Source organism: Phaethon aethereus (assembly GCF_964289735.1).
Source record: "Phaethon aethereus genome assembly, chromosome: 7".
In the NCBI taxonomy this organism is placed as follows: domain Eukaryota; kingdom Metazoa; phylum Chordata; class Aves; order Phaethontiformes; family Phaethontidae; genus Phaethon; species Phaethon aethereus.
In genome coordinates, this window is record NC_138583.1 from 36,290,461 (window position 1) to 36,317,095 (window position 26,635).

General features: G+C 39.8%; 1 protein-coding gene across 1 annotated transcript in view; it reads left to right on the forward strand.

The window, feature by feature from the left end:
• The window catches only part of TACC2 (transforming acidic coiled-coil containing protein 2), a gene marked incomplete at both ends in the record, with an annotated part of 127,636 nt that overhangs the window by 80,875 nt on the left and 20,126 nt on the right, over positions 1-26,635 (forward strand). The window contains 9 exons of the mRNA XM_082002323.1: positions 1,380-1,537; positions 9,306-10,626; positions 15,465-15,525; positions 16,546-16,753; positions 20,590-20,651; positions 21,515-21,630; positions 22,435-22,606; positions 23,953-24,093; positions 25,000-25,080. Of these exons, the coding sequence (XP_081858449.1) occupies positions 1,380-1,537; positions 9,306-10,626; positions 15,465-15,525; positions 16,546-16,753; positions 20,590-20,651; positions 21,515-21,630; positions 22,435-22,606; positions 23,953-24,093; positions 25,000-25,080 (2,320 nt within the window). The remainder of the gene's footprint in view (positions 1-1,379; positions 1,538-9,305; positions 10,627-15,464; positions 15,526-16,545; positions 16,754-20,589; positions 20,652-21,514; positions 21,631-22,434; positions 22,607-23,952; positions 24,094-24,999; positions 25,081-26,635) is intronic.

Sequence of the window (26,635 nt, forward strand, 5' to 3'; positions counted from 1 at the left end):
ATCCCGCACTTGTACTTCTCCTGCCATCGAGCTGCTTAAAATAGTCATGAGCTTTGAGAAACCAAACAGAATCTGGCAGCTCAGAGTTATCTTTTAACTTGAACGAAATGAGAAGAGTCCTCAATTCAGGACTGCTTGTAGAGTGCTTCTGGGGGATGAAATGGCTTTTCATTTCATGGCAGATTTTGTCCCCATTGTACTGGCGTGTGGGGTGCGGACAGCCATGAGGAGCAGTGGGGACTACAGCCACGCACAGAATCACTGGAAATAGGCAAATCAGTTCTGTCCTTTAGAAAACTGTCATATTCAATTCACTTTATTACAGACCAGCAGTAAAAATCTGCATCTGACCAACAAATGCTTATTGAACATATGTTTAGTGCATATTGAATATGACACCATTGTTACTACATTCCTTGCTCCAGAAAAAAGCGTCAGGAAGAAATGTTGAAAAGCTAAAATTTGGTCTCAGTTTGGTTTAAGAACAAGTAGTTCTTAAATCTGTAGTTTTCAGATCTAGGACAGTTTCCTAAGGCTGTACTGCTGTAAGAGCAAATTGTGTGTCCTTGTGTGGTTTAGGTCTTCACTTAACGTTTAGGTTACCCATCATTTTGTACAGTTCCTGCCTTTCAAGCTTGTGTTTCATTCGGTTGGCTCCATTTTGCTGCTGTTTTCTTGCTGGGTTTTTGAGTCTGTGTGAGCACATGGTGCTAGAAAAGGATTATTGATAATACTGGGACTCTGTGCATTTTACAGGTTGCCTCACCTTGTGTAACAAAGCCATACATTTACTGTTTGAAAAAGGCTATGGTAAAATTCTGCTAAAAATAGAATGTAGTATTTCTGTGGAGCAGGAGGCACAAGGATTTGCTGCACCCCAGATATCTCCATGTCTGCTTTCTCACCTGTAGGAGCACACACAGAAATTTGATGCTATTTTGGATGGGTTTTTTGATGAAGCTATGAAATCTCTTGAGAAGATCCTTTTTATTTTTTTTTTTTTCAGTTGATTTAGATGCACTTGAACTGAGGAGAGTTTTGGAAACTAATACAGGGGTGTCAGCATTGTTGTCTGTGTGGTTGAGCCCCTTCACACTGGAGAGGAGGCTTTGCAGGACGGATTTATTTCCAAGTGTGTGTTCACTTTTGTAACACAAAGAAGTCTTAAGTGACATAAATATTTGTATATGGAGAAGGCCATAGCCATGATATTCTGCTCTGGAAACCATACTGCAGTGTAAAATCTCCTTTGGGAAATGCAGAGGTAGCCTGATAGCTGAGGTCTATTCCATCAGCTCGGAAAGCCTTGCATTTCCAACTACAACCTGCAAATGTGAATCTTCACTCTGCTCACTAGTCTCTCATTTGATTTTCACCAGGAGCTCTGACTCTGAAGAAGCATTTGAGACCCCGGAGTCCACTACACCGGTAAAGGCACCACCTTCGCCTCCGCAGCCACCCTCTGAAGCGGCGGCAGCAGTTGTAGCAGACATAGCAGAACAGGAAATAAAACCCCAGCTGCCCTTGGAAGACACAGGTAATGAGCATGTAAGGAGTGGGATACGTTTCTGAGGAAGGTGAAGCTGCAAGGAGGTGTTTGAGTTAGCACAGGCAAGGAATTGATGCTAATAAAACGTTTCCTGGAAGATTAGTTAGCGTATGCTGGGCTTTATCCACACTGAGAGAAAAAATCCTGTTGCCTCTTGGAATAAAGTATTGGAGGATCCATCTATAATATTTGACAACTAAAGAGAAGAGGAGTTTTATAGAAAAACCTTTCTTCCTTTTGAATCAAGCTTAATTCCCTCCCCTCAGGATTGTAGGATTTTTACAGAGTCAGATGAGTAAAAAAAGAGGTATGAGATACAGATGCAGGTACCTGGGTGGGCACCATTAACAGTGACAGTTTAACTAAATGTTATTTTCAAATCTATTGTCAGCTTAAACAGAAAGTAAACAAAAAGCTCATAGAAAAATATAAATATTTATATTAGCTCTATCATGCAGTATTACTCTATGGCACAGTATAGGAGGAACACAGGAGTATGTGTGAATGTATGTATAACATACGTATATGAAAATTGGTACATACTGGCAAAGTAACCTTTAAAAAGGTAATATTCTGTTTAAAAAAACAAAGAAACCCTTGCCCTCCAAAAAATGTTCTTTGTTCTCCAAATTGAGTAATGGAATATGAGGGAGTAGAAAGCACTCTATTAGCGCAAAGTAGCTTTGTTTGGGCTGTCAGATGACAGCTCAACAGTTTAAGATTGAATTCCCCATTGTGCTATCTTCTTTCCCACCTGAAAGTCAAGTCATCTTGATCACCTGGCTGAATTGTATAAAGGTAATTTTACTCTAGGCAGACTAAAGATCACTTGTATTTCATTTGGAAAGATGTATAGCATTGCCAGGCAGCGTTGTAGAGCTTCCATTTCCACTGTAGAAGTGACTGCGTAGCAGTGGGCAAAGCAATGTCCATGACTGGTGTGTGTATTATAAAGGCTGTCCAACTTTGATTTTCAGGAAAGTGACAAATAAGTCTTGCAAATGTCTTGAGCCACTTAACGCATTTCTGGGAGTTACACATTAAGGATTGCTCTTTAAGATCGTAATTTATTATACAAGTTTATAAGAAGCTAGAAGGATATTCAGCAAACTGATTCCACAAAATAAAAAATGAAATACTGAGACATTCTGACACTTTTTTCTTTTCTGCTGTTACAGTTCCCTCTTTATTGTAGCAAACAACATTACTCATTCTCCATCTTCTTTCCTTTTTCTAATCTTTTGTAATCTAATGATTACAAAATAAGTGCTGGGAGAACAAAAGAACACATATGCTAAACAGGGTTGGAGTGTGTTTTTAATTACTGCGGTAGATTGTCTTCAAACCCTTGATTACACATGTGCTTCGCTGGCACATGTGAGTCTTTTCTCCCTACATCCCATATCTCCCCCTCCTTTCTTTCAGATATTTCTGAAGAAAGCTAGGAGATTGAATATATCTATTCATAGCCAGTGTGAACTATATTGAAGGCCATTGGATGGCAGAGATGAAAACATTTCATTTGCAAATGAGATTTGTCCATGGGAGGCAAGTTACCACAAGCTAACAGAGCAATGTTCAGCATTCCAAAATTATGCAAAGTGAAGTTATACAACAGGGTAATTTATGTGAGGGAAGGAAGATGTGTAATGCAGAAAGAATTCAAACGTAGGAGGGCAGCACAAAGCGTTCACTTGTTTGGGAAATCTTTAGAAGAAATTAATAATAGTAAGAATATAGCTTAGGTGTTTGTATGCTTCTTCAGAAATGCAAACGGTTAAGCAGTTTTGTACTTTATAAACCACTTTAACAGTTATCTTGTAGTTTACTTACCTCATAGGTTATGCTTGTGGCTGCACACAAAAAGAATGAGTCCCTTCCTTGGGGGTTACGGGCAGTTGAAGCAGAGTTCCTTGTTGGTATCATACAGCTAAATAAATAGGTTTCAATGAAAGAGGAGTAGGGAATACGGGCAACCGAAGTGCCTGGCACACACACGGGGAGAGGCAGCGATGTTCAGCTGGGTTTCTGGTTCACCAGCTGCATGGCTTTGTCTTCTGCATGAGGTTGGTGACAGAGTGTGTGTTTGGATGGAAGGAGGAAGCATAGTAAGTGTTTAAAGGATTATTTCATCTATATCTGATAATAATTACTTATACAGACAGCTGCAGTTGTGCTGCATGATATCATTAGTGCAACAGCTGGACCCCACTGTTGGAAAGCCAAGAGGACACTTTTTAATTAGGTTGACTTCAGCGCTAGCTTAATAAATATGATGAAAGTGAAATATAGCTAGACTCATCCTGGGTTTGTGCCAGCTCCTGGTGTGGGGTAAAACCTGCTGCATGGCTCCAGTCCATCAGCAGTAAAGCAGAAGAGGGGAGTCAGTCTGCAGGCGAGTCTGGAGGGGAAGAGGAGTAACAGAGCACGTATGGAAACTGCCTCTGAACCCCAGACAGTGTCACTATAATGAGCCCTTCCATTCCTCTGTAAATACTTTGTTTGTTGTGGGGAATGTGGGTTATACTCTCAAGGCAAATGATGTTGAGGGTGCTTTTTATTTTTTTTTATTTTTAATTATGATTTTGGTAGTATTTTAAATTACTGTTGCCTGTCTCATCAGCTTCTCATAGCAGTGTCCTCTTGTCCTTTGTTCCAGCCATCTGAGCACCAGAAAGTGCCCTAAGCCCTTTCTTGCAAATACGCCCTTTTTCTCGCCAGGAATTCCTGCCTGGGCAGGGGCATTTCTTCTGCCCCCCTACTGCCTTCCCCAATTAATTAATGAATTCAGATTATATGCACAGGGGAGATGGGAGAGCTGGAGTACACCATGCATTACAGCCCGCCGATGAGGGTATGGGAGACGTATATTCAGGTCCTTCTTGTGCCAGGGAAATGGTGGTCAGGCTTTCCAGTAGAGAGATGATGACCTAGACAAAAACAAACCGAATTTTTGGGATGGAAAACATTCTTCTCCGGCGTTTTTCCTCTTGAAGCCTAACAGAGAAAAGTTGAAAATAAACCTTATGTCCAAAGTTTTCTCTCAGAATAAATGACAAAAGTATTTTTACAGTAATTTTAAAAATAGTGTTACTAATTGGTTTCATAACTTCAAAGGCTTCTCATAACAAGCAGGAACTTGAAATAAACCGGGTTTCAAAATTTCTAGTGTTAGGTAATTCCAATTCCTATATGCTATAGGCAAAGTGTACTTATCTTCTGAGTTATTTCATTATAATGGAGTATGTGAGTGCATGCAGTATACATTTTCCAAGAGTTTTTCTTTGTTTTTCTCTAGAAAATAGCATTAGAATTTCATTTCTTCCATATTTGATTTATTAGATCTGGTTAAATTTTGTTTCTCAGCCTTTCAAAATAGTGTTTAATTTTGTTTCCAGGTCAGCAGTGTTAAGGCCTTCTATTTTCAGCCTATTGGATTTCCCCCTATTTTAGAGATACTTCAACGGAGAAGAAAATGCTCAACTGTCCTAGCGCATAGCGCAGCTCCACTGCTAGAAGAATTTGTTGTCATTTAAAGGGAAAAATACTTTAAAATAGCCAGAAGTACTTTATATGTTCTATCCCCTTTTATTATAATGAAATAATATTTTCATTATTCATAAAGAAATAGTTCAAATTTAGTTTCAGTAAGCTCATAGCTGATGCAGGTATTTCATTTTTTTCTTTAAAATATCTTTAAAACAAATCTGAAGTTGCCTCCAAAGCTTTTGGAAATGTTTCTTTCTGTGAACACGTCCTGAGCACACTACGTGCGCTGTGGAACGGGATGCTCCGGGGTGCTGCATCCTGCCCCGCTGGTGCCGCAGCGCTCCGCGCGGGGAAGGCACGGAGCACTCCGCAGGTGAAGAAGAGATCTGTGGTACTGCACCAAAATGAACCAAGTCTACCCTTGCCTTCTGTAGCTCCTCGTGCAACTACTGCCACTGAAGTTCTCCTCTTTCCTAAGGCTGTCAGATGTAAATCTAACACCCATCCTGATCTAAACCTACAAATACCTCCTATAGAGCAATTTAATTAAAATTTAATATCCTCATCAGTGGACAGTTCGGAGGATGTGCGTGGGATTTGTTACTGTTCAGATCATTTATGGATCTTTATTTAAAGAAGGGTGAGTTAAGTGAGGTGTGTGTCTACCTCGCTGTTCTTCACAGAGTCACATAATCATTAAGGTTGGAAAAGACCTTTAAGATCATCAAGTCCAACCATCAACCCAACACCACCATGCCCACTAAACCATGTCCTGACATGAGTGCTCTTGTGGGGCATTGGAGCTTTACTATGATCTGAATTGCCATCAAAATCTTGTTTTTGTAATGAACAAAACAAGATTTCTGTAGTTGACTAGACACTTTTTTCATTTTTTTAATTCCTTTTTGTTGATGCTAACAACTGAAATTTGTTTTGTTTATTGATGCAAACAGTCTTATAATATCTTTCTAGCAACCTTTGCTTCTGCCGTAATAGGTGGCAGGTGAAAATGCATTACACATGTCATGCAGCTCTCATTTAGAGGTCTCACCACCTGGATACAAGAAGTCTGAGGTCTTTGTTGTTGTTTTTGGTTTTGGGATTATTTTTTTCATACCCGACTCAGGCAAAAATTCTTGGAAATCAGGGAAATTCCCTTGTGAAAGGAGCAGAACTTGGACCTTCTTTTTTAATGAATGAAACAGGAGGTTTCTTTCGGAGGTTGCCTGTTTTTTATGGCAAAATAAGTTTCCCTGCTATAGCTCATGTTCTTGGAATGCTTTATAAAACTTAATATCTACCTGTGGGCAGCTCTTAACCAGTGTTACTTGTGAGTGACTGTCAGTGCCAATAGAAGGCATAAACCTTATTTAAAACCTTGTGCTGGCCTCTCTCTAGGGCAAGTCCTGCCTTAATTTTCACGGCTTGTATCGTAGTATGTTCCTTTGCGATCAAATTGCGTTTTAATAAAATACTGTAATTAGTAATACAGCTTTGCTTAATTCTGTGGTGTAGAAGGACGAAGGGCACTCTGGCCGTGCTGTTGGTGTCGGGACAGCATGGACTGCACGTCTCTGCCGTAGTAAAGCCATGCTGTTCTGCGATAGCGAGTACCATTCATACCTTCTTCTCTGGCATTTTTGCTGTTACTAGGGCTGCGCCAGTTCCGTTCTGATGCCAGAAGACTTGAACAGCAGCGTTTCAGTTCTACCAAAAGCCATGTTTTCTGAGACTGTTTCACGTATTGTTTCAGAAAGAACAAATATCACAGCATAGTCGAGCGGCATTCTGCGGCAATCTATAAGTAAAGGATTTGATTAGGAGGAAGCTGTGAAATAAGCAATTAAAGATGAAAGCTCTGCACTATGTGGAGCACACCAAATTTGAATGCTGTTTTGCTTTGAGTAGCTGGAAAGCCTCGTACGCTCTCTTCGCTGCTGTGATGCATCTCTAACCTCAGCTCTGCCACGCCTGTCGTTCACAGTCCAAGTCCTGCGGGGCATCGGGTTTCTTTTCTTTTCTTTTAATTTTTTTAAATGCATGTTTGTACAGACTTTGAACAAGGGGCCTCAATCCTGTTGAGGCCTTTGGCACACGCTGGAATGAAAACAACGCGTAATTGCAGAAGATTTCTTGTTCAGATCCCCCTTTTATTTCATGCTGACCTACATTTGTGCTCTGCCGGCCGAGCTACGCCGGCGTTTGTTGAAATGTGTTCCCGTTAAGTGCCTTCCATTCCCGTTTCAGTGTAAAATGCACAGATCAGTCTAGTGCTGGGGTTTTATGGCACCCTTTGAGTCCCCGTAACAGAAGTCCCACCAGTGTCAGCCAGCGATGGTGCGTGAAGCCAGCACCCGCTCAGCTGGCAAATCAAGTCTCATTAACGGCCACTCGGGCTGAAACCAAGCCTAACCCGGTGGAGATTAAGGAGAGAAATAAACTGTCCTGAAGTACTGCCACGTTATTAGCGTTCATGTAGCAGAAAAGCACCTTAAAATGTTATTTTAATTGCTGTAACTCAGTAAACTTCCACAGTTGTAAAAGAGAAACTGCGTAGCTGTCACTCCTTTGACAATCTCTGGAAATATGTGCCGGAAATATGTGCCACTCTGAGGTACTGCTTTGGGAAATGCGTCTGATTGCCTTAAATCTTTTCTGTCCTCTGCATCCATAAATAATAATTCTTGTAATCTCTATGCAGACATACAAGTTCCTCTGAAACAAAGAAAAACTGTTCTTTCTGTTCTTAAGCTACTCATAGCTTCTAACTAAAAGTAATTATTGATTCTCTGTCTGTATTGCTTTTATGAACAACGTTAATGAATGTAGCTGGGCAAAATGGGAATTACTTTGCAAAAACATGTCAAGACTGGGATGAAAAAGATGTGTAGAAATTTCTCTGAAATCATTTAAGGATGAGAAAAGCATTCATTTTTGTTTGACTGTTTTTCTTTATAATTGCATAATTAAAAAAATTGACAACATGAAGAACACTGCCTTGCTTCGGTAGGAAACACTGGGGCGTTTTGCTCCAGTACGTATCCATGACAGCTGGCTTACCAGCTTGAACTGTGAGCTGGAGAGAGATTTCCCAGGTCCCCAGTACCCTGACTGGGACACGCACGCATAGACGGGGGTGTCTGTGTTACACTGAGACACGGAGCAGGACAGCGACAGCAGAAACAAACAGTGGTTTTGTGAAACCTTTCAGTAATGAACTTTCATGAGCTGGAAGGCAAAAGGACCATCACCCTAATCCTTTCCTACCTATATATTTTCTCTCTTTTCAATATACGTGTATATTTTTCTACTTTGTCCAATATATTTGTTATATCCCAAGTCAAGAGACTTTTAGAAATCTTTCTAGGATTCCATTCAGTAAGCAAATTTTAATTACAATGAAAAGCTGCTCGGTTTAACAGTTCTAGCATATAATTCTCTCTATAAAATTTTCTTTTAATCGATGAGTTAGAACTACACTTTGAGGAATCTTTTAAATAATTTGTAGGGAGCTTCTAGTGGTCTTTTTTAAGGAAGATTTCCAACTGAGAATATTTGTACGGTTCTCTAATTGACTAATTTTCTTACCTTTACTATCGTTTATTTCATATGAAACTCTCGGTGATTCACGTCTCATTGTAAACTTGGAATTATGAGGTCAAAGTGGAGTGTATTGACTGCTTGGGGCAGAGAGAGGAGCAGCATTGATGGGTTGTGGGGAGGAAGCCATGTTCCTCTGGGAAATTGGTAAAAATAGCACATGGGAAACAAAACTTATGTTCAACATGTAATTGCTGAAGCACCAGTCAATTTACAGGGAATTTTCTGCATAAGAGCTCTGACATAAGTCTGTGAACTTATTTTATAACAGTATAAAATGTGAGTAATGATGTGCTTGATGTTCAGATTTTCTGGTATTTGGCATATTTAGTATTCTATAGTAATATCCATCCCTTTATCTAAGTGATAATTAGTGTAGAAGGTATGCTGTAGAGGCTATTGCAAATGCATATTTTGTGTTTTCATGACACTTGCCTTGAATCCTTTTCTGGGGAGAACAGAACTATTTTCTTCCCCTAATATAGTTCATATATTGGAAATGCCACTTTGGTTTGTATGTCCTTTAATCATTACTTAGTCCATTTGTATGATTTTAACCTTTTATTTTTTTTTTACTTCTAGTAATATCAGATTATAGTAAAATTTATTAAGCTCTAGTTTTAAAAATGTGTTTAATATTCACTGAGTTTTCTGTTTGTTCCCACAGGATTATGTTCAGAAACTGTACCCATAACTGATGTGTCTCACAGTGAATCAGCTGAAGAAAGCCCTTTCCGTCCTCCTTCCCATTCTTTTTCCACCGTCTTTGATGAGGACAAGCCAATAGCCAGCAGTGGAACTTACAACTTGGACTTCGATAACATTGAGTTGGTTGATTCTCTCCATGCCTTAGGACCGAGCTCTCCGGAATCAAAGAATCGTGACCCCAAAGCGAATGTTCGAAGAAAATCTACTGATTCAGTCCCAGTTTCCAAATCTACATTGTCTCGATCTCTTAGCTTGCAAGCTAGTGATTTTGATGGAGCGTCTTATCTTGGCAACAGTGAGATATTAGCACCGGCAGCAGATGTGTATGGTACTGGTTCAAGTAGTGCTTCTAGTACCCTTAAGAGAACAAAGAAATCCAGACCAGCTTCCTTAAAAAAGAAGCAGTCAGCAAAAAAATCTCTGGATGCTCCACCAGTGAAGGAAACACCACAAGAACCATCTGACCTTGGCCAAGCAGCTTGTGCCCCAGGTGAGGATAAAACAGTATCTGAAGCAAAGGCTGACTCAGTAAAGCCTGAATGTACTGAACCTTCTAAAATCTCTGCTGAGAAACAGGAGGCCCCGCCTGTGCCTGAAGGATCCTACCCTTTGGATCCAGACAGTTTTGAAGGGATTAGTGCATTTAGCACGGGAGGTGGCAAAGTACAAAACTCTCCCCCTGCCAATAAGAAAACACTACCTCTTACAACGGCACCAGAAGCTGTGGAGGTGACTCCACCTGACACTGGAGGACAAGAAGATCCTCCGGCCAAAGGTGTTGCCGTGAGGCTGGAGTTTGATTATTCTGAAGAAAAAGGGGTGAGTGAAGACCAGCAGGAGAGTACTCCTCCTCCCAAAAAAGCAGGTAAAAAGCCTGGTGCTAAGATGCCACTACGGAGGCCAAAGACTAAAAAGTCAGTGGAAAAGCTTGACAATGCTCCAACCACGCCAACCAAGTCACCTACTGATCCAAACGAAATCCCTATCACAAAAGGCTCTTACACTTTTGATATTGACAAGTGGGATGATCCCAACTTTAACCCGTTCTCATCTAGCACAAAAATGCAAGAATCACCCAAACTGCCTCAACAAACGTACAGTTTTGAGCCAGACATGTGTGAGGACTCTATTGACCCTTTCAAGACTTCTTCTAAGATAGCCAGCTCGCCCTCTAAATCTCCAGCTTCCTTTGAAATACCAGCCAATGCCAGCGAAACAAACGGAACTGAAGGTGACAACTTGAATAAACCTGCAAAAAAGAAGAAGACACCACTGAAAACGTAAGTTAAAGGGCACAGATGTTTCTAGATTAGAAGCAGCACATTCCTACCGCTGTTGCACCCAGTTTATACTTGACTAAAGAAAGGAAGGTGCCATTGAGTGTTGGTAGGCACACAACTGGACTCGTGCCGGGGGTCTGTACGTGCTCTCCCTCAACCTGTTTCTTCAATAGCTTGATGTTTCCAGACCAAAGGGGAGAACCAGAGCTAAATTAAGCCAGATTAGGCCACTGGATTGGCAAGTGGATTTTTGAAGTTTTGGGGCTTTGAATCTGATTAAGTCCAAATTTTATCAATTTTGTGCCAAATTTTTGTGACCTGCTACTTGATCCTGTTCAAGCTGATCGAAGTACTCAGACCAGTAAAGACTGTTTTGTGAATCACTGGCTTTGAGAGTGGGGCATGAAATAGTAAGGCAGCAACAACTCTCCTATTGAACACAGCAGGAAGGTGGTTTTATCTAGTGACTTACAGTATTTAAAAGAAAATAACCTTAAACAGAAGAGGCAGTATTGAAATATGTATTTTTAAATACAAGACTAAAAAATGTGAAAAATTTCCTTTCTGTGAAAGAGCTTACTGTTCTGCAGAAGCGTTAAAATCTCTTAGACTGCTACATGTTAGGGAAGTATCCAGCTTTTAGACACAGCTGACAAATTGCAGGATAAATTCTCTAGCTTGTAGTAGTTAGATACTTGGTTAATGATTTCAATGGCTAGTTGCATTGATTCCACGGTTAACTTGCTGGTGTGTATGTTATCTTACCATTCAGACATGGTTATTTTGAGTTGGTAATCAGTAAGCTTATATCGCAGTTATCTGAAATTGATATCTCATGTGTGTCTGTAAGAAAGTGTCTCACTGCACGTCCCTTTTTGATTTAAATGTTTCCGCTAACTAACAAAAATCTGACTTAAAATTACAAAAGCCAGACAATTTGAAGATAACACGGTTAATGTAAGGCAGTACAAAAAATTACCTCCTTTATGGAGGGAGGTGGAGATTGTTCATTTTTGTCTGAGCAGCCTGCTACCCTCTAGATGTCAATTCATGTCCCTTGCCAGACTTGAGGAAGATTGTGCCATTTTTTCTTTTTAGGGACATTTCTGACTTACAAAAATTATAGACCACTGTATAGTTGAGTTGAGTTTGTGTTGTTCCAATGTTGCTTCTTTTTGAGGTATGCCTGAAACTTTAGGGAAATTAAGGTGGGAGTTAAGATGCATGCTAAGCTGACACATTTTCCGAGCCCACAGTCCAAACTGGTTTTGTCCAAAACAAGAAGACTTAAAAGTCTGACTGCAAGAGAGGAACAATTTGAATCTTACTGGGGAAGTGCAGAGGGAGACAGGGGGATTTTAATATCACCAGATCCTTAAGTCTGGTATTTGCAGCCAGCCAGAGTATCCCTGTGTCTTCCAGGAGCTGCAGTTGGAGTTGACAAGACTCCCCAGTACAAATGTCTTGGGTCCATCCATCTGCTGTGAATATTGAAATAAATTCCAAAGTTGTTAATTTAGGGGCAACATGAGTTTACAAAGAATTTGCTGAACCACATCCATCCTTGGGAAAATGCATTGCAGGAGGGCCGTGTCCTACAGTCACAAAGTTCACTGCTGGTCTTTATTGTGGTGGAAGAAGTGAAATTACTCTAGAGCAGGGCTTACAGGTTCTTGGGTCAGGAGGTTTGCAGAAATTCCCAGCCCTTGCCTGGGACTGCTTTCACTGTGTTGCGTTGTCTGCTCATTGCAGCCTCGTAACCTACTTTTGTAAGTGGTTTCTAACAAAGAAGAGAATCTGCATATTAATACACAGCGCAGCCTGGAGCAGTAATAGTTTCTAGAAGAAAATTAGCCTAAGGCTTGGGGGATGCCAGGGGAAGCAGTGCCTCTATTTGTCTTTGCCTGTTCTCTGGTCCCCACAAAAAGGTCTCTCGGCATGACTCCTCCAGGGCGTCCAGTGCAGGAGAACCCCTGGCTGGGCAGGGAGATGGGGTGTAGGACCCTCCTTGGCAATGCTCTCATGGTGGGACGGGAGAGAGAAGCCAGTACAAAATGCTCCAGCTTCAAGGGGCAGAAAGGGGGGTGTTTGAATTAGGAAATGATACTGTAATATACCAGGACTTCTAAAACCTAATTAATGGTCAATTTTGCAAACCCAGTATTTTCATTAGCACTATTGAGGGGTGCAGAAATAAAACCCTACGGACCAGTTTGAAAATGTGTCCCTCATATGGAAGGACAGCGATTTCTAGATTAGACTTATGGAAGGTGAAGAAGCCAGGCATGAATTTAAGCCATTGCTAAACTTGTACGACTTTGAATTTATTCCATATGCTAGGTCTTACCATGTTAAATCAATAAAAATTATCAGGTTTTATTCTGGAGTGAAACCCGCAGCAGTCTAAGCGTTGACCTCCATGTGAAAAGATGAGATTCTTAGAATAGATGTCACTTTGACGCAAATTACTCTCTGGTCGTATACGTAAGTGCTGAGATGTTTTGAGATAGATCATCTTGCTCAGATGATACTGAACAAAGAGCAACTGATGCCTCCTGAGTGCCTACCTCTAGTGAAGAGTAAAAATAGATGGCTTGTATAGACATTGCCTCAGAACTGTTTGGACAATTGGAGGCTGTGTTTAGAAGCGCAAGGTGCCAGTTTTCAAGAGCGTTGCACGTGAGCCGAAGCTGCCAAGCTTATAAGTAGATGAAAACTTCTTCGCCTCATTTGTTTGGGGCAATCTGGGTTTGGAGCAATCATTTTGTTCTGTCAGAACACAAAGTTAGGTTTCAGTGAGAGCCAAAACAGATGAGATTTAGAGAAAAGTCACTTTCTTCGTTGACTTAGGTAAATTATTTGAAATGATCAAGTAGCTTTTTCTGTACTGTCGTAACAAATAAGTAGACGTGAAAAAATTGCATAACTGTGCTCTTTCCTGAAGCTTAGCTGCCACTCCAGAACAGTTTTACATCCTATATAAAAACAAATACTGTGTTTTGAAAAGAAAGCAGGTGGCTACCATCAGGGAAGTCAAGGACGCTTAGTATGTTGATAGGGACTTAACTCGGAGGCCTCAGCTTTGAAAAATGTAAGGTGAAAGCATGTCAAAAGTATAACACTGAATTTGAAAACTTTAAAGGACTTGATGACTTTTTTTTTCTCCGCATGTATTTCACAATAAAACAGTAGGTGTTAAGATTATACAGGTAGAAAATATGCATGATCAGATTGCCTTAACACATTAACATTAACAAAGTATTTGTAGGTTTATCTTTTTTGTCAGTTCCTTCTGTCTGTCTCTTTTCTTTGTCTTATTTGTCTTAGGATGGTAGAAGATGTGATGTCTGTATGTTCTCTGTTGTAAGTAATTCTAACCTAACAATTCAAGTTTCCTCTTTGATTTACGGGCTTTTTAATTTTACTCATTTATTTTGCAGCATGATCAGTTATTATTCAGCATGAAGCTTTTATGTTAACTATTTCACTTCACTGGCACATATGAAAGCTATTTTAAGTAAGATGCCTTGCTGTGAATGAGTTTGAGGAATCTATTGCCTTGTTGTCTGTTTGCCTATCAGAGAAGATCCTCTTTTAAAAACTATATAGATTTTGTATCCTTGAGCTAAAATATGAACGTTTTATTTCTACCGTTGCACAACAACATTGTACAATCAGTTTTTCATAAATACTGCATAAAGTGTTTCTCCTTAAAGGAATAAGTTATCCTAATGACTTCTAGCATCATAACTAGATAATTAGTAGCATCGAACACACAGATATTCAGCTGTCCAATTTATTTTCCCCTCTAGATGTGGTATTGATTTAACCTCTACTGACTGAGACCCACCATTATAATTTCTAGTGTTGCTATTGCCATTCATTGATCAGGGATGAGCTGGTGGGCAGTAATAGTTGCTGCTGCATCTCAGTTCAAACACTAAGTCTTTATTGGCGAGTTTGGTATATTTTTCTCCCTCATCTAGTTAGTGGCAAAATATGTTTGAATAACTGGCAATATGCATCAAGAGAACAGGTGGATAATTGGTTTATTTCCTCGTTAGAAAATATTTTTAACCAATTGTCAATAAACATGAAGGCAACATTCATAATTATACACTAAGACATAGTGTTTATTCTTCATTCCTTTTGCCTGATTGAAACCTGTGGGATTTTGAAGGGCTACAGTGTCTGCGCTCCCAGTCTGCACTGTGAGCTCTCAGGGGAACTGGAAGCAGAATTGCCATATTTGCTGTTTTATTTGTTTCGAAGAGGGAGGGGGTCCATTGTGCACACTTGTGACGATAGGGCTTTCTTCTGCCATCTTGGCAACAGCATCTGCCTCTGCTGCTTGTGTGTGGTTCATGCAGGGCACACCAGTTTTCTGCTCAATGATTTTTGGGGTCGTTGGAGCTTACTGCCCAAGTTTATCACAGCTTTAATTCTCATTTAAAGATGCGGTTTAGACCTCATTTTCAGATGGGAAACTGAAGCAGAGAGAAGCAAAATAATTTGCTTAAGGCCACTGAAAATGTCTGTAGTGGAGCAGGGATCTGAGTTGCAGTCCAGCAGCAATTCGGTGGATGTGTTGGTACCTAGCGTGAAAAATATGGCAATCCTGCTTTTCTCAGCTTTTGGGGAATCGAGGCCTGTTCCAAGTGCATGACAAGAATATGTACCCATGGCATGTTTCTCAGTGGTGCTGCTGCCTAACGGATGGGATTGTAAAGCAGAAGGGCTTACCGAGGTTGCATTTTCTGTGGCTGTCTCTTGCTAAGCGTGAAATGACCTGATTCTTGCTGCTATTCCCACATTAACTGTTCTAACTTTATTTTCAGTGATACATTTAGGGTGAAAAAATCACCAAAAAGATCTCCACTATCTGATCCTCCTTCTCAGGTAAAATACTGCATTATTTTGATGCATGTAATTTGTGTTCCTGTAGGGGCAGAAAATTGAAATTTTATTTACTTAATTGTGGATTTGTACTTTTAACAATAGAAGAGACTTTTGTAAAGAACATAAGCACATTGGTGTCCAGGTATAGCACATCGGGCCATAATTGTAAGGTATTAAACTTTTGGTCTCTAGAAGCGTGTATACAATGTATATTAGATCTAGTACTTGCTCTGGGAATTCTGGTTAGACTATTAGTGCACGTACTTTGGAAAGTCTTAACGTTACAATGCATCAGCAGTATGAATAAATATCTTAAAGTCACTTGTCTGAAAAACTAGACAAACTATCTACCTTGGAATTTTTAGATTAGAAAGTAAGAAACTAAATTGATCAAATTGGTGGGCTGGAAGGGAAATAGAAATAAAACAAGTGGGTTGATCTACCAGGAGCATGTGCTTGGATGGTTTTATTCCTTCCTGTAAACTGCCGGCAGGTGGTTTTCTTGGAAGAGAAGTTAGCAAAAGCTGTTCTGCCTACAAAGGCCTGAGTGCTTTGATGTGGCACAGCTCTTTCCGTGCTGCTGTTCACCTTCCTGTTATCCATCCCACCCTTTTATTCATGCTGCTTGACAGCCTAGAAGTGAAGAAAGAGTTCGTGATCTCGCAGACCGTCAAAGGTTTGCTCCTGTGAGGGAAGCCTAAAAAGTGCGTTTTGGTCATGGGTGATGTCAAGTGCTGAACTGATTTAGACAACTCTGGGTTTTCTTTCTTCCTTGTTACCAAGGCAGTTTTGCCATGTGAGTGTTTATCATCAGAGAGTTTAGTTATACTGGGAAAACTTCCTGCTAGCAGAGTTCTAAACAAAGTGCTTTAATATTTTTCATTAAGTATTTTATACAGAGCTGCAGTAAAGAGTACAGAATTGAAAAGATTACTTTGGTCGTGCAGAGGAGTTTAGGGAGTTGACTATTCAATGTCTTAATGAAAGATAATGGAATTACTTGGCACTTGTTTCCTGCAGGATCCCACTCCACTGCCTACTCCAGAAACTCCTCCCGTCATATCAACGGTGGTTCATGCGACAGATGAGGAGAAACTGGCATCTTCAGTGACCAGTCAGAAATGGACCTGCATGACCGTAGACCTGAACGCAGATAAACAGGATTACCCACAACCGTCTGACCTGTCTACATTTGTTAATGAAACTAAATTCAGCTCTCCTACAGAGGGTATGCTTTATGAAGGGCTGCCTGCATCCAGCTAAAGTTGTATTTATTGAGAGAAGGGGTTTAGTCTGGTCGAGGATATTGGCATATATTTTACTGAATGAGAACTGTTTTATTTGGGAACCCTAAAAAATTATGCTCTTTGGACCAGTCTGGGGAACTTGGCAAATATCTGGAGCTGAATGTATGACCCCAATCATCCCACCTTGAGTTTTCAAGAAAGAGGAGAGAGGAAGTCTAAAGGAAACTGAAAGGGGCTTTTGCTTCCTTTGTGTGGTTAATTGTAGACATGCTCTGTTCTTCTGTGTGTGCTACCTCTTCTCTCTGTGCCTTCACGGGAGACTGGGGTCTGATACTGCTGTCACTTAGTGCTCTTGGATCCAGAGTCACTGAAGTACTGACTTTGCCTGAGCCTGTTCCTCTGACCCGAATGGGAGGAGGTCCCAGGTTAAAATTCTACTCAAAGTTTGTGTATTGCATTGAGGCCCTTTAACATGCCCTCTCTCCTCCAGGTTTCTAAGATCCAGGTATCTTTATGCATAAAAATGTCCAGGATATCCCCTGCATAAGATAGTTATTCACATGCCAGATAAAATTTCCTTCTAGATCAGCTTATTAAGATTTTTCCTATCACACCTTCCTATAAGCAGCTGTGAGCTAAAGCTGGAAGTTTCTGTTAAGAGAACTGTCATTCCAGGTCTGTGAAATGTGGAAGAGAGAGACTTTAGAAAATTTGTGTGTGGCCTTCCTTGGAGTTACCAGAGGGAATACTGCTTTGCAACATCTGCTCCAGGGACAGACTTTCAGCTTTGTGGGTGGGAAGAATGTGTGAGTTTAACTTGGCTTAAACTTTTTCCTCTTGATCAGAATTTATTTTTTTCCCTAACCTTTCAACCCATGTCCCAATCTACCATTAAAGCTCCTTTATGCCATTTTGGACTGGGTTTGAGGAGTTTTTGCCTAATTAAGAACTGCTAAGCTTTTAGATCCAATGTGTTTTACATTAAAAGGCATGAATAATCACAGTTGTTTTAATGAGACTGCATGTGTTCATATGCACGTGCTTGTATGTTTGTGTGGCCTTAGGTTTTTGGAAATCTGTTGAGTCTTCTGTACAGATAAGTATTTCAGTCTGGATAAATCCATTTGGGTTTATTAAAATTACAAATTTTAGACATAGGCTTCGCTTCATTTGTATTAAAAAAATAATTTAAAGACATATTTTTTAGAAAATAAGCCCCCCCCCCCATCTGCAAAAATGGAAATTATACGGAAGGAAATGAAACAAAAGGATAGTGAGAGATACTCTAAGGCAATCATTTTAACTATCAAAGTGGGTAGAAGAAAGTGAGCAAAGCTCCTAATTAAATGCTAATTGTCTTGTCTCATGTGTGCTGCATGGTATAGTTGGAGTTTCAGATTACATGCTAATTACAATCAACAATGCTTCCGCTTTTCAGAGTTCTTAAAAATAATAATTTTTTTCCCTTGACAGTCTTGCTCCCACAGCCTTGAGAAATTTTTGAGTAGCTCCAGGGCTGTTTCTCAGTGCGTGTATTTTTGCCCCTCCCAGATGCTAGTATGAGTGTTATCCTGTAACCTAACACGGCTTTTGTACAGGTACAGCCCAACTACTGAGTCAGCCAATACGTCCAGCTCTCATCTGTTGCATGCGCTGCTTATAACTGCTGCCATTTTCCTGTTTCACAGACCAGAAATAAGCAGTAATTATTAGCAGAAAATTCTGATGTAATCCTGCAGCTATTTATGGGAGGAGTTGAAGGACATCACTTAGTAAGTCTGTTGTACATATTTATAAAAGATAATTATCTTCCTTCATGGGATATCCTGGGCATTTGGAGATTTTGAAAGTATAGAGATCACTGGAGCGTAAAATTTTGGAGGGGAGATGATGTCTTACAGGAGATACCTAGGAGATGGTGTCTAATTATGCTGGAAACTTCTGAGAGCAACAAGACGAAATGAACTGCTTTTAGCGAGCCACGTTATTCCTTTTGTTCCTAGTTGAAGTATTTCCATCTGTGTTCTGCCTTTTTTAAATCAGTAAAGTTAAATGTGTGCTGTCCCACACGTCGGTTTGGATTGCAATTGCAAAGCCGCTGCCAGCCCTGCAGGCAGATGGAATATCACCGCCGGCCGTGCCAGCAGAGGACAGTGCCGCCTCGTCTCCTACCCGTGAGCGTGCTTGCACACCCGCTCACTGGTTGCTCTCTGGGGTGGAAAAGCTGCCCTATAAACATTGGTGATGTGTGTGAAGATAAGTGAAATGCAGAAAGGCAGTTGCTAAACACTGGGCGCTGTTTTCTGGTGTTTCGTGCTTTCTCCTACGACACTGCATCCAGAAGGCGGTTTGAATCTCATCGTTTCAGTTTTGGTTTTGCTTTCACTAGGAGGAAGCTTGTAGCTGATACCAGGAGGTTGCCCATCTCGCCTGGCTCACTATTACCATTAAAAGACATATGGTACTAGGAATTTAAACATGAGGAGCCTGCTGTTATAGCATTCTCTCCACTTAGAGTTTTTACTATTAATATCTCCCACATGCCAGGTACTGAGAGCTTGTGGCTGTTCCTCTTCAGTGGTTGTTTGACAAAATACATACACTTGTGGAATTACAGTGCTTGTAACCTGTGGTGCTTTTTATTACAAAAAAATTTTGAGCATTGTAAACTCACATTGCACCCTTTGAAACTTTCTTTTTAAACAAAAATGTAGGAGATCATCTTTAGGGTTGGTTTGTTTGTAAAGAGCAAACATTTTAATGATGGTTGCCATCTTCCTAATACAAGCCTACTCTTCAAAAGGTGCCCAAATCTAGAAGAATTTTAGCACATACTTTTACCATAATGTAAATGCTCCTGTGCCATTCATTAGAATTTATCTATAATGGAAATTAGATTATATAAGTGGTTTATTGAATTAACTCATGGAAACAGAGTAAAATACAGCATTAGAACAAATTAATTATGTTTTTAACTTTTAAATTAAGGTGTCATTGAACAAAGTTTTTGCTTTTATTTGGGGGCAGGAAGGAGTGCTCTTTTCCATTTTGCCGTGTTTTATCTGTCTGCCTCTATATCAGCTACTGAGTGACCATGGATTGGAAAGAAATGCTGTTATTCCCTTCGGTGTAATTAGGAGATTAGAAGTAGAGAAGCAGTAAGGATTTGCATTTTTATTAGGGTTTAGAATTAGGGTTCTTTGTAAATCTTCCCATCTTAGGCTTCTCCTCTGTAACTAAAATGTGAAAACAGCCCAGTAAGCTGGGCTGTTGTGTCCCCGCTAGTTCAATGACCATACAGGTATTTTATGTATCTTTTCATCTGAAGTAATACCACAGTAGTCCTTCTTAAATTAAGAACAGTGTGATAAACATTAAGAAATAGAAATTACTTCATTCCTTAACAGCTTTTAAAATCTTTCTGCATACGTTAAAGGAAACTGGTATGACCATTAGCAGTTACTGAAAAATGTGTTTTCTGTGTTGAGGTAACATGATAGAGGAGTTACCTGTGCTCAGAAAGTGCTCTGAAACTTTGTTAAGTTCTGGCCTCTGGGGCAGAATCTTCAGCAAATTGATAAAGCTGGAATTTTTCAGGCAAATGAATTTGCCTGAAATGTGTCATAGGTTCATTGTTAAAAATCACTGAAAATCAGTGCACCTCTGCTTTCTCTCTGTATATTCTATTTTTAATGCCTCATTGAAAAGTATTGAGCAGAATGGGAACGGACCTTGTAGATGCGAAGAAATCTCATTTTATTCTGCAAAAATCATTTCATGGCATGTATTTAACGGCTCTTTTTTGTTTCTGTTGCAGAATTGGAATATGGCAACTCATATGAAATAGAATATATGGAGAAAATAGGCTCCTCTGTGCCAGTAAGTTCTCACTTCCATTTCCATTCATTTGCATTCCCTTGTCATAGTAGACTATCCTGATAATGCCATCAGCCTCACTACCCCTTAAATTAATTACAGTGTGCCTGTAGCAGATTTGCAAAACCAATTGCTTTAAATTGACATAACTGGGGTCAACTGCATATGCTTTGTTGTCCTACATCCTGTAGAGCTCGTTCCACTTTATTGTTTTATTTTTAAGCCAGCATCATAGGAGTTCTTTCTAGAGATTAAAAGCTAATCAGCATTTCCAGTATTGTAGAGTACAGAGCTGCCTATACCAGCTATTGAACTATTTTAAGAAACTGAGAGTAGAGCTTTTAAGAAGATGGAGGGAATCAGGAGAGAATACAGATTGAATGTGAAATATGGAATGCAATACTGTACATTATCAGTTGTTTTGTCTTACTTCTATTTAATTCATGGATTTGATAGCTTGACTAGATCCAATAGGGTTATATCCACAGGGGAAGTTAGAAAAATCAAGCAAGTATGTCAGGCGCTTAAACTGATGAGAACAACATAGGTTTCAATGAATATTTTAGTAACACTTCCAGTCGAGGGATGCCTCCTGCCTGACAGGGCCAGAGATCTGATTAACCCCAAAGTGGGAGAAGAAGAGCCACTACAAAGAGTGAACTGTTTAGGTTTTGTTCTTTAATGGTTTCTTCCTTAAAGTGATCATCTCAGTATCAGCATAGACTGTATTACAGTCCTATATTATTAATTACAGTCCTATATTATTAGTTGTCTGTCATTTGGTCACTTAAGGCTTCAGTGACCTGGATTAGTTTTAATGCAGAACGGTTGAGTTGCTTAACGAGTCTTTCTTTTCCTGTTGCCAGCAGGACGATAGCACCCCGAAGAAACAATCTTTATATCTAATGTTTGATGCACAGCAGGAGAGCCCGGTCAAATCACCTCCCATCAGACTGTCTGATTCCACAACACCATGCTCAGGGTATGTCACTGCAAGCAACTTCAGCAATGGAAAAGCTTGTCAGGGAAATGGGTTACCATCATAGCATGTACACAGTCAGTTTTTCCTTTTTCGGCCTCTGTGTTACCAAGTTGTTTGTTTAAAAATAGATTCCCATCTGTGTACACATATGATAGAGAATAGAGGGCAAAGATACATAAGTTTTATAATAGGAAGGAATACGGGCATATATTTCTCCTTCATATTCTTACTAAGTAGAATCACAGTGGCAACGATTTCACTAGACTGTGCCTTCGTACTCACAGGTTTTTTTCTCAGATACTGAGGTCATTTTCATGTCAATCTAGAAATCTCTTAATTTCAACTTTTCACTTGGCCTTTCTTAGATATATTTTTTGAACAAGGAATCTAGTTCATGAGAACAGGGTGTGGGGGTTGTATTTACTTCCAAAAATGTTGCTTGTTAAGGACATATGTTCTTATTAGTAGAAGTTGTTTGTTGGGAGGGGTGTAGATCACAATCAGAAAGGAGTAAAAAGGCAAGTGAGAAATACTTAAGGAATATGCATAACATTTTTGATAGAACTGGCTTTATTTAGGTGACTCTGGCGCATTGCTTTGAAAGGATATTGCGAAGTGTTATGAGATATAATGATACAAAGTTGAGTTGAAAATAAGTGTGTGTATCTATATGTGTGTGTGTATGTGTGTGTATATACACACACAGGTGAAAGTAATGAAGAGGACTTCCTTAGCTGTTACCAGAAGCAGAATTGTAAGGGCCTTGTGCTCCACCCTGAAAACATGTACACAATCTTTTTCCAGGTCAAGTTTTGAAGACCCTGAAGCCCAGCAGTCCTCTGGAATGAAAATACAACATCCAGCTTCCCGAGTCCTAGCTGCCAGCCAAGAGGCACACTTACAGTCACCTGACAAGTCAAAGCAGAAAGACTTGGAGCCCATGACCCTAGGAACAACTCCAGAGGCTATTGAAATAGTAAGTAACTTAGGATAAGAGTTTGGGAATCATATTCCTGCAGAAATTTCTCATGTCATATAAGAGGTAGCAAAGGTGGATCTCAAAAGTAGAGTGAAACTCAACCTGATACTTCAAGATATTGGCAGCAACATGTGGTAGGACCCAACTGAGGGAGGTAGGTTGATGGAACTGATGGAATTCAGAAGAATTTTCTGAATTCTTACTGTATCTTAACGTGTTCTTGTGATAACTTACTCCAAGTTGATACTTTGAAGTGCGTTTTTTCTCACACAGACCTTTTTACACTGTGCTTTAACCCTATATTTGAAGAAATATTTTATATATAAAATAAGGCATTAATAAGAACAGGTGCTCTTTTACATTCTTGTATAAACTGTTAGCTGTATTATTGTAGTCTGATACTGTAAAATTCACTGTTTTGATCATTAGAACTCATTCCATCTTCCAGTTAAATCACATTTTTTCAGTGGCTTCTGTGTTGGATTTGAATTAGTAGTGAGCCCTTCCTTTCTTCCAGCCTGCGCTGCATACAGACTTTAGAGCAGTGGTTGTCGAATTCATGAAGGTTCCTCAAGGCCTCCGCTTTTCCAGGCAAACTTGTTTCATAAATGCCTACAGCACTAGGCATGCTAAGCTATATGACAATATCTTTACTGAGGATTCAAAATAAGAAGCAGCTTACTTTAATACTATGCTTAATTTGTATTGATGATGCTGTCAATACCATCTCACAAAACATTTTTTTATGAGCTTGAATACTTTTCTCACTGCAGGGAGTCTTGGGTATTCAAATCCCAGAGGTCTTGTTTTTGTCATTCTAATTCTGCCCACCTTCATATTGTGTATTTATCCTGGTCATGTTATAATTGTGAACATAACTTAGTTTATCCCCAGTACACAGCGAAAGACTTTGTAAAGACTGCAAAAAGAGTCTTGCTGATGTTCCCCTCAGTTTTGGTGGTCTTCAAAGCTTTTGGATTGCCTTAGAGATGCCTGAACTCAACATAAGCTATTGTACAAAATATTGAACAAAACTTATGGTAACCGTTTGAAAACTATTGTAGATGTATTGAGTGGGCTGTGGTCCATGGTTTGATAGCCATTGTTTTAGAGGTCCTAATATTTATTACTTCATGTTAGCCTTGGAGAATTTACTTGCTTTTAATTGGGAAGAATTGTTCTTGATGTCTATCTGTTACACCTATGAATCATGTATTCAAGAGTAATCTTCAGTGGGGTGTGAAGTTACTAGGAATCAAAGATTTGCAGACACATGTTGCTTTTGGCCTGAACTACTTGGGCAAAATCTCTGTTGCTTATTTTATATCCTCCTTACCCTTCAGACATCTCCTGAAGACTCCTTTGTCTCTGCTGATGCCCTTCTGAATAGGATATCTAAGAAAACCTCAATATGTGATCAGCCTGAATATCTAGATCCAGACTTAGCAGAAAAGAACCCCCCAGTATTTGCTCAAAAACTTCAGGTTTGTAGCAGAAATATAAATGTCACTTTCTTTAAGTTTGTCTATACATAGGTAGAGGAATGCTTTGCCTCATCTGAAAAATGTGGGGGGAAGCTTGGAGGGGAGGTGGGAAAGCAGCAAAATAATTATTTGATTCTTTCCGAAGTAACTTTGGCCTTTCAGGAACTTAAGGAACAGAGATATTTTAATTTAATTCATACAGTACATAAACTGAAATTTCATCAGCACTTTCAGCTGTACTATACCACTGGTGTATATATTTTGCAGAAGTCTTTATAGAACAAATCTTTTAAGCTTGAACAAAGGGCTTGATGTGTGGAGTGCTGTCTTGACACATGGCCTTAGCAGGCCTGTATGCATAGATTCATGTTCAGAGATTTAGGCCCTAATTCTACTGAAATGAAAATTAGGTTATGTTTTTCTAGTAACCTATCTAAAGCAGAATTTGGCATGGCTTGTTCTAGGAAAAGCAAATTGGTCCGCAGACCAGTTCTGTATGTCAGAACATATTTTCTAGAATATTTATAGTGAAATTTTAAAACGGCTGAAGGTTGAATTAAGAGCAGCAGCTGGCATAAATTCACAGAAAATGAAAACAAAAGGAGAGGAGCCTGTGAAAAACAGCTTAACTTTGGGAAACATGTATTTTACCCAAAGTATTGTTCATACTTACCCCCTAATAAAAAAAAAATTGTTTGTCTATACAGCTACCTCAAAATTAATGAAAAACTGGAGTTTTCTATCAATGTTCTCGTCATGAAAGGAATATGGGATGTGTTTGTCACCCAGGAATTGTCAGAATTATACATTAAAATACAACATTCCATTTTTTAATATGTTAAACGTTTTTGCTATGTTCTTAATACATTTTTTTCTGCGGATTGCTCACAACCAAACACTTGACAGGAGGAGTTAGAGTTTGCTGCAATGAGGATAGAAGCACTGAAGTTAGCCAGGCAGATTACCCTGTCCTCTTTCTGCTCCGAGGTACCTGTTTTGTGCCTGCCGTGTGTGTGTGAGTGTGCACAGACTAAGAACCCGAGTGCTGCTGTTTCCTTAACAAGGTAACTAAGGCTCTCAGAGTGCAGTGCAAAGCTATGCACACCTCAGTGTGACACCGAAGAGCATGCTGAAAGCAGTACTGCACACGGAAATGCTGTCACCTGCTCCCCTCACAGAGTACCGCTACATCCAAATTAACAAACGGCAAATTTGAAGGCAAGAAGCCCGCACATACCTTTCGCAGGGGACAGATTCTGCAATCCAGGTGGCCATTTGTCATTTGCCTACAGCACGATCTGTCCCAAAATGTTTGGTGGCAAAACAATACCAAACCTACTTCGTATAAAGGTGCTACAGATTTTGACTGTAGGGACATTTTGCCTTTTGTTGGTATTTTCAGCTTGAAATCGGACACCTTGACCCTCAGAGTTCAGAACTGAGAAATTCAATCAACCCTGCCTTCAGGCATCTGAAGAAAGGGACTACAGCAGGTTTGGAAGGGCTGTAGAGCTCACAAGGAACAAAGGCCTCCCAAAGCAATGTATCTTTATTCATGAAGATCTAAACCTTGTTTTTTATTGTGACTTCTATGTTGTGCTGGCTAGTTCTGCCTCAGAGTGATGCTTTGCACTGCTCTAGGGATGCATGTGGTCCTCGTTGTGTTGGAACGGGACAGAAAAGCTCACTCTGATGTACTGGGTTTGGTGGTTAGCCAGTTGCACAGCAAGTTCATGATGTCCTTCATAGTGCTTTTGACAAAAAAGTCAAGCCAGAAATGGTAATGGCTTTCTTGGGAGGTGGTACCAGCTGAATGGGATGCTGACAGGTTGACAGTGTCCTGCTACAGTGAGACATTTTATTCCAAATGAGGAGCATGTGCTTCTGACATGCCCTTCTCCAGTGACCTTTCTCTTCTTATACTGTCCATTAATAAGTCAGTGGGAAGTCTTTTGCCTGGTCCTATACCATCTTGAGTTCATTGCATCACAGAATCACAGAATCGTTAAGGTTGGAAAAGACCTCTAAGATCTTCAAGTCCAACCATCAACCCAACACCACCATGCCCACTAAACCATGTCCTGAAGTGCTACATCTACATGTTTTTTGAACACTTCCAGTGACTGTTACTCCACCAGCTCCCTGGGCAGCCTGTTCCAATGCTTGACCACTCTCTCAGTAAAGAAATTTTTCCTAATATCCAATCTAAACCTTCCCTGGCGCAACTTGAGGCCATTTCCTCTCGTCCTACCACTAGTTACTTGGGACACCCCCTTTCAGGTACATTTGGGCTTGTTATAGGGTAGAATTTCTTGGTGCTTTAAAGATCAGTCATAAAGTAGCTAGTTCATAAAAGTAAATACTTTTTTTGAGATGAGCTGTGAAAAAAAATTTATTTTTATGAATAATTATTATATTTGATTTATTTTGCTTACCTTAAATAGCCCATGAACCAGCTGTTTCCATGGTGTTTCCATACTCACTGAAGTAAACTCATTCCTTGCAGATTTATGGGTGTTTTAAAGAAAAAAGTGTAGTTGTC